Source organism: Elephantulus edwardii, unplaced genomic scaffold (assembly GCF_000299155.1).
Source record: "Elephantulus edwardii isolate Elephantulus edwardi_28Jun2011 unplaced genomic scaffold, EleEdw1.0 scaffold00044, whole genome shotgun sequence".
NCBI lineage: Eukaryota > Metazoa > Chordata > Mammalia > Macroscelidea > Macroscelididae > Elephantulus > Elephantulus edwardii.
Genome location: NW_006399794.1, coordinates 16780223 through 16787929, shown reverse-complemented (window position 1 = coordinate 16787929; position 7707 = coordinate 16780223). Strand labels below are relative to the sequence as shown.

The window sequence follows — 7707 nt, the reverse complement described above, 5'->3', positions numbered from 1 at the left end:
AAGGGAGCAAACCTAGAGAGAACAAACTTGTGAGTTACAAATAGAAGGGCTTTGAGGGTGTTGCTTTCAGTTTTACTGGGGGGGAGGGTGGCAGAAGGTGGCCTAGGTAACATTGGATACCCTAGGCATTCTTTTTTTTTTTTTCTCCTTCACCACCCAGGAGTCAATCTGGGGACAATGGCACAAATGGGGACTGAAGAGCTCACCCTGAGGGCTGCGACAGCTCACCCCGAGCCGAGGGCAGCCCGCCCTGGGCAGAGGGCCGGCGACAGCTCGCCCCGAGCCGGGGGCCAAGGGCAGCCCGCCCCGGGCAGAGGGCCACGATGGCTCACCCTGAGCCGGGGGCCGAGGGCAGCCTGCCCCTGGGGTATTATCATTTCTAAAGATTATTTTATCCTCAGGTTTTCTATGTGGAACTTCTGTTTTGGACAAAGATGGAGTGAGTGCTGCCGTGGTTGCTGCTGAAATGGCATCTTATCTTGAAACCAAGAATATAACATTGAGACAACAACTGATTAAGGTTTATGAACAGTAAGTTTTATTATTATGGATTTTATATGCTAGAATTTTCCATTTTTTGCCCAATGTTTAGCTTTCTAAATTTATTTTTGAGGATAGTAACTCCATTAAAAGAAATATTAAAACTGTCTGAATTAAAGGCTGACACATTGTATTGATAGGCATATCTTTATATATCTTTTAAAGAATTATCTGAAATTTTATTTTAACACTTCAAATATTTATGCAGATATGGGCATCATATTTCCAAAACATCGTATTTCTTATGTTACGACCCACCTACCATCAAACGAATATTTGAAAGACTTCGCAATTTTGATTCTCCAAAAGAATATCCGAAATTTTGTGGGGCATTTGTTATACTGCATATACGGGACATTACCACTGGATATGATAGCAGCCAACCTAATAAGAAATCAGTAAGTACCTATCTTTTGAAGAATTTTTTATTTTTTAATTATTTTTTTAAAATTTTATTATTTTTGTGTGTGTACTGTCAAAGTGGATCTGACTGGTACAGGAGGAGGTTGTCCCTCCTTCTCCAGCAGAACATCTGGTGAATTCGAACCGTGAACCTCTGGAACTGTAGTGCAGCTTCCTGCCACTAGGCCACCAGAGCTCCCTTTAAAGAATTTTTAACATGAATTCTTTTTTAAAAAAATACTTCATTTTGTTGTTAAGTACCTTCAAGCCACTTGAGACTCATAGAGACAATAGCTCTAAACCCTACTCTATTCTGTGGCAACCTTATTGTCTCACCTACCACCATTCCCACAGTCACTGAGTCAGTCCATCTCAATTAGGGTCTTCCTCTCTTGCACTGTCCCTCCACTATTCCAAGCATGATGTGCCTCACCAATGACTGGTCTCTCCTTGCAACATGCCCAAATTTTGTCAGATGGAGCTTCAGAATCCTTGGAACTTTGAATCCTTCAGCTTCCAAGGAGCACCCTGGTTTCACCCTCTCCAGGTTGGGCATGTATGTATATTTTTATGCTAAATAATTATAAAAGAAAAAGATTTTATGAAAATAAAATCTAAAAGCCTGTCATTTTAAAGCTATTTACCTTTCTAATGTTAACATCTTTTGTTAATCTTATTCCCTATATCTCTGGCCAAATAGAACAGCTTATAGTTTCTTACATACTTTCATGTTTTGTTTTTCATTTCTATTTTTCATTTTTGCTGAGTTGTTCTCTCAGTTGACCTTTTCTTTCTACTGCTGCAGGTCCTTACCTCAGAGTTACTCAAGACCCAAGTCAAATGTCACCTCCTTTATATAACCTTCAGATCCCATCAGATACCTTCCTCCTAATGTTTCATTACATAATGAGCCTCCTTCCTAAAATTATTATTTTTGTCTTATATTATCCTTGTTGAACATAATAGATTCATTTCTGAACCACTTTTAATCCTTTCAAAGCTCCTGCATACATATAAGGTAGTCCATACATATTTAAATATCATAGATTGCTGAGTATATTCATTTTGTTGTTCTGATTATATTATTAGCCTAATAGCCAACACTAAACTAATACTCCAGCCTAGTACTTCCAATGTGGTCTCCAGATTCCAAGGGCGTAATATGTTGTGGAAGATTGTCCATTTTGTGTCTTCATCAGTTTGTGTAGTCAACAAATACTGGTTCTTAGTTGGTGATATTTTGTCTATGTATACATGTGTCTCTTTTTCTAGTCTTGTAAATAGGTGTGAATTAAAACTTTTCTGGGCTCGGGAGGGCATGTGTACTTAAGATATAACATGACAAAAGCACTGTTTTTGGACTCAAGAAACATTCTAGTGGGAATATGGACAAATAAATAGCAATTGTTTTACAGTATGGTAGTGCTAACAGGAAATTTATCAAATGCCATGAAAGCACTTAGGAAAGACCCCAAGTTCAGTTTTGGGAGTTTAGGGAAGATGTTGTAGAGAACTCTTCTGAGCTGAATTCCAGAGTATGATGAGGAGTTATCCATATGTAGGAGGAACAGATGGCACTTCAAATAAAGGGAGCAGCAAGTCCATGATGTGGAAGTGAGAAGGCATATCTCCTTTAGAGAACCAAAAGTGTTGTGATGTAAGGAAGAACTGCATGGATTGAAGAAAGAGAAATTTAATCCACCAGATGTCTGCTGGAGAAGGAGGAACAATCTCCTGTACCAGTCAGATCCAATTTGACAGTACACACACACAAAATAATAATAAAAAAAGAAGAAAGATAAATTTGTAGGCAATTTATATGTCATTTTAGCAATCGAAATGAAAAGAATGGCAGTTTGAATTTAGCATAGGGGCAGGAACAGTGCAGAAAACTGGACAAAGTTGAATTAAATAAAGGCTAGAAGAGACAGAGCCAATTGGGTTGATGGCCTGGTGAGTGAGCAGAGTGGGGGAGGGATCTCTGTCTTAAGCAGCTAGTGTACAATAGTGCACCTAATGGAGAGAAGGGTGTCATGGAAAGGACCACAACTCAAGACACCTGAGTTAAAGCACTGTTGTCAACAAGGATAGTGGAGTTCTCTGAGGACACTGTGACAGACTGAGGACCAGGGAGAATACTAATAATGGCAATTCAATTAGCAAATACCAGTAGAGCTTACATTCTTAATTTTTGGGTTAAATAATAAATTATATGTTTGCACTCCAGTAGTTTTATTTCAAATATTCCCTAGGGTGTATGCACTCCAATTTGGAGACCACTATCACTAAAAATGATTTGAAATTGTAAAGCACCTTTCAAATATGAAGTTATTTGGGCTTTGGAGCAGAAAGATCTGGCTTCCTCCACTGCTTACCATGTGCCCCTTGGCTGAAAGCCTTGAGCAAATAGTTTACTCTCTGAGTCTTATCTTTACTTTCCATGATTATTGCTGAGGCCCAGAGACCATATATGTATAGTATGTAATCCATTTAACATACTACTATAAATATTCATTAAATGGTATATTTATAAATATTCATATTTATATAGTGAATACAAGTAATCTTGTATTTTATAATTCTTAAAAATGCAAAAAGATACCAGGTGTAATCAATTGTTCTTGTAATTGTGCTTAGGTGCTGCCTGTGAGTAAAAACAGCCAAATGATTACATTTACTTTTCAAAATGGTTGTGTTGCTACCCTTCGGACAAGTGGGACAGAACCAAAGATCAAGTATTATGCAGAGATGTGTGCATCACCTGACCAGAGGTAAGAATTGATGTGTGTGTTTGTGAGTGAATAAGCTTGACATACATGTTCTGAATGTAATTGTCATACATATACACTCAGAGTGTATTGAGGTGTATTTGGAATGCCATACAGTTCACCCACTTAAAGTATATAATTTAATCTACTGTGAGGTGAGCATGGCAAGGCACTGGCATCAGACTACAAAACAGTCTTTTATTATTGGAGATCAAAATTCATATTCACACTGTTTAAATGTTAAAGTTCAAATCTGTAGATTTCAAGCTTTTGCCTTTAGTGAGTGGTTTTGAGGAGGAAATTTGATCACCCCTCAGACTTTGAGGAGCTTCTGAATAGGTGGCATCTGAAAATGTTTTTGAAGGGTATTGTCTGAGCAGGTTTGTAGATCTTCAGAGAGAGTCAGAGAGACATTTTTGGTCTGTTTTCTTCTCTAAAAATGAGTGTGAAATCATGGATTTATATACATCAAGTACTGTCATATTCAACTATAATGGGTATGTTTTATTACCCGTTTAAGAATTATTGTATGGCATATTCTGTTTTCTTCTTTTATATCATATTTTATTGCCAATTAGGGAATTGTTTTAAGATGCATTTATATTTGTGCTTACTGCATTTTTTGCTTTGCCTTTATTTCCTTTTCTTTTTAGATTTTAATGAAAGTTTATAAAAGAACTTGGATTTCCATTCATTCGTTCTTGCACATTTTCTTCCCTGTCCTCCCATCCCCCACCCCCAGTTCACTTTTTCTTTTTAAAAAAGTTCTTTCATTGTTATACAGTCCACTCCCCCACGCCAGGCCACTTCACTATGCAACTCCTATTCTGCACTCTTGTTATGTCAATAACACTTAATCATATGTTCCTTTTATTCAGTTCTCTCCCTCGTCTGTTTCAATGCTGTGTACATATTTATCCCCTCTTTATTTTTCACTTAGCTTCACATCAGTCCTGTTCTGTAACAGTGGCATTATGCAGTCAAGTTAAGGAATTAAAAATTATGGAATTGTATGGTTAAAAGAAAAGTATACAATAATGGTTTTCAGTATATTTGTAGAGCAAACATTGTTTGCAACAATCCTTACAATCCATTTTAGAATAATTAAAACTTTTACCTCAGATAGAAATCTCATGCTCATTAACCATCAGTTCTCATCCTCCTTCCCCTGCCTGTCCCTAGACAACTATCATTCCTCTTTCTATAGATTTGTCTATTCTGTCTATTTCATATAAATGACATCATACAATATTTTTACTTTTAGACTCATTTCTCTTGCTTAGAATAATGTCTCCATAGTTCATCCATGTTGTGGTGTGTATGAGTACCTCCTTTTGTTTTATTTACAATACTATATGATTGTATGAATTTGTTGTTGTTAAGTGCCATTGAGTCGCAGGCGACTCATAGCGACCCTAAGAAGGAGAGTCTTCAACGCTTGGGTGTCTCTAGTCCTTTCTTGAGGTTCATAGGGTTTCCAGAGGCAAGCTATTATGGAAGTGGATGCCATTCCTCTTTCCAATTGTATGAATAAACATTATTTTAATTATTAATTAATCAGTTGATGGACATTTGGGTTGTTTCAGCTTTTTTTACTATTGGGAATAATGCTACTATAAACATTCATGTATAAGTTTCTTTGTAGATACGTTTTCATTTCTCTTTAAAATCTAGGAGAATTTCTGGGTCATATAATAATTTGATGTTTAACTTTGTTTAACTAGACCATTTACTAAAGCTACTGGACCATTTGAGAAATTACTTTTAAATTTAATTGAATACATATTGACAAAATATTCTGTGCATAATTTTGAGCTGTTAAATTTATTTCAACAATGTATACAAACTTTCTAAGTAAACCAGTATAAAAATTTTTTTAAAAGCCATCCAAATAAAGAACAAAGTATAAATTGACTAACTTAACTTTAAAAAGCATATTTGTTCATTGCTTACACATACTAAAAATTGTTGTTGTTATGTATGTGCTGTCAAGTTGGAACTGAGTCTTAGCCGACCCTCTGGTGGGTTTTCAAAGGCTGTAAATCACATGAGAAGAGACTGTTCATCTTTCTCCCAAAAATCAACTGGTGGATTCAAACCACATGCCTTTGGGTTGGTAACACAACTGTTTACCAGTAGACCACTGTGGTGGTGGTGTTGGTGGTGTTGTCAAGTACCTTCGAGTCAGACCGACCCATAGTTGACCTTCCAGTGGGTTTTCTGAGGCAGTAAGTTGTATGAGAGTTGACTGCCTTTCTTTTTCCCATGGAACAACTGGTAGATTCGAACTGCATGCCTTTAGGTTGACAGCCCAGCTCCCTACCACAAGACCACTAGAGCTCCCTGTATTAAAAGTAGTATCTCCTATGTCATTGGCCAAAATATATTTGAGAAGAAGTTTTTTTTAATTGTCCAAGGAATATTATTTTGTATTTTTCTAAATCTTTGCATTTTAAGAGTAGATTTTATTTTTCTTTTTTCCAGGAAGGGAAATATGGGAGGAGACTTATTAAAGTCATTTAGAATAAATTTGAGTAATATAACATAGGTAGCCCCCAACTTATAACAGATCCTAGTTATATTGAACCAAACTTATAGTCATCCTTTATTTTTGCAGTTTTTTGCTTTATATCTTATTAGTAATATGTACTACTACAGTGTTGCAAGCTATAATTTGCTAGTATTATTATTCTCATGCCAAACCCCAAAGACAAATAAAGATTGCATTTGTAGATACTCAAAGATGCAAACTCAATGCCTTCAAGTCAGTTCTAACATACAGAAGCCCTTTGGCCCTAGTGGAGGAGGAGCAGACAAGCCAAAGGCAGGCAGGTGAATCTCACACTTGCTCTGAGGGAGAAAGATGAGCAGTACCCTCCTGTGTGATTTATAGTCTCCAAAAGCCCGCTGGAGGATCAGCTATGAGTGCATTCCAATATGATGGCACATAACAACAACAGTAATGTGCCACCAGAACTTAAATATACTGATAGTAAAAGGCAATAATAGTGAAAACTTTTTTAAATGAACTTATGTCATGACTGAATTATGATTAAATCATTGGAATGGAATCCATTATAAGTTTGGGGCTACCCATACTTGATTAAAAATGAAAATTTTATTTGCTTTTTGTTGTTGTTAGTTGCCACTGAGTCGAGGATGACTCACTATGAATAGCTAACCTGAACCCTGCCCTCCCTACCTCGTGCCATCCTCATCATGGTGGCACCATCCATAAGATGCTGCCTTTCTAACCAAAAGGCTGCAAATCTCCTGCAGTTCAAATCCATCAGGCCCTCCTCAGGAGAAAGATGGGCAGTCTTCCTTTTGTAAATTTTTTTTTAATCAAACTGGATTCTGATTCATAGTGACTCATCAGGTTTCCAAGCCTGTAAATCACAGTGGAAGGAGATTGCCCATCTTTCTCCCTCTGAATTGCTGATGGATTTAAACTGCCAGAGAAGGTTGGCCTTTGGGTTAGCAGTGCAGCTCAGTACCGACAACACCAGCAGAGCTGTCATGAAGGTTTACGGCCTCAGAAACCCAGTCGAGGGCTGTCGGGAGAGAAATAAACTCAAAGACAGTCAATGATAGTGCTACATTACAGGAACAGTACTCTGTAAAGAAATAGAGGATGGTATGAAAGGGTTAAAAAGTAACTTCTTTTTTAGCTTGCCAAATAACTGTGAAGTCAGTTTGAAAAAAGATTTTCCTAGAATTGTTTTAGATAACAGCTCCTCAGCTCCTCAGGTGATGGCTTTGGGTTTTTTGTGTTTGTTTTTGTTTTTTATTACCTTTAAACATTGTTCCGTTTAATAACACCTATCTCTGCTCTCACAATAAGGGATATACCTTTAACTTGCTGGTCTGTCTGATACTTCTCTAAATCTGAACATTCACATTAAGACAGACTAGGAAGAAGGATTGGCCATCCACTTCTGAAATAGCAGGCCTCTGAAAACCCTATGTACAACAGAACACATTTAGTTAACAGAAA

The 7707-nt window shown here is 37.0% G+C and overlaps 1 protein-coding gene across 1 annotated transcript in view; it reads left to right on the top strand.

The window, feature by feature from the left end:
- The window catches only part of PGM2L1 (phosphoglucomutase 2-like 1), a 90391-nt gene that overhangs the window by 79468 nt on the left and 3216 nt on the right, over positions 1-7707 (top strand). The window contains exons 11-13 of the mRNA XM_006885577.1: positions 402-531; positions 749-938; positions 3580-3713. Coding sequence (XP_006885639.1) covers positions 402-531; positions 749-938; positions 3580-3713 — 454 coding nt within the window. The remainder of the gene's footprint in view (positions 1-401; positions 532-748; positions 939-3579; positions 3714-7707) is intronic.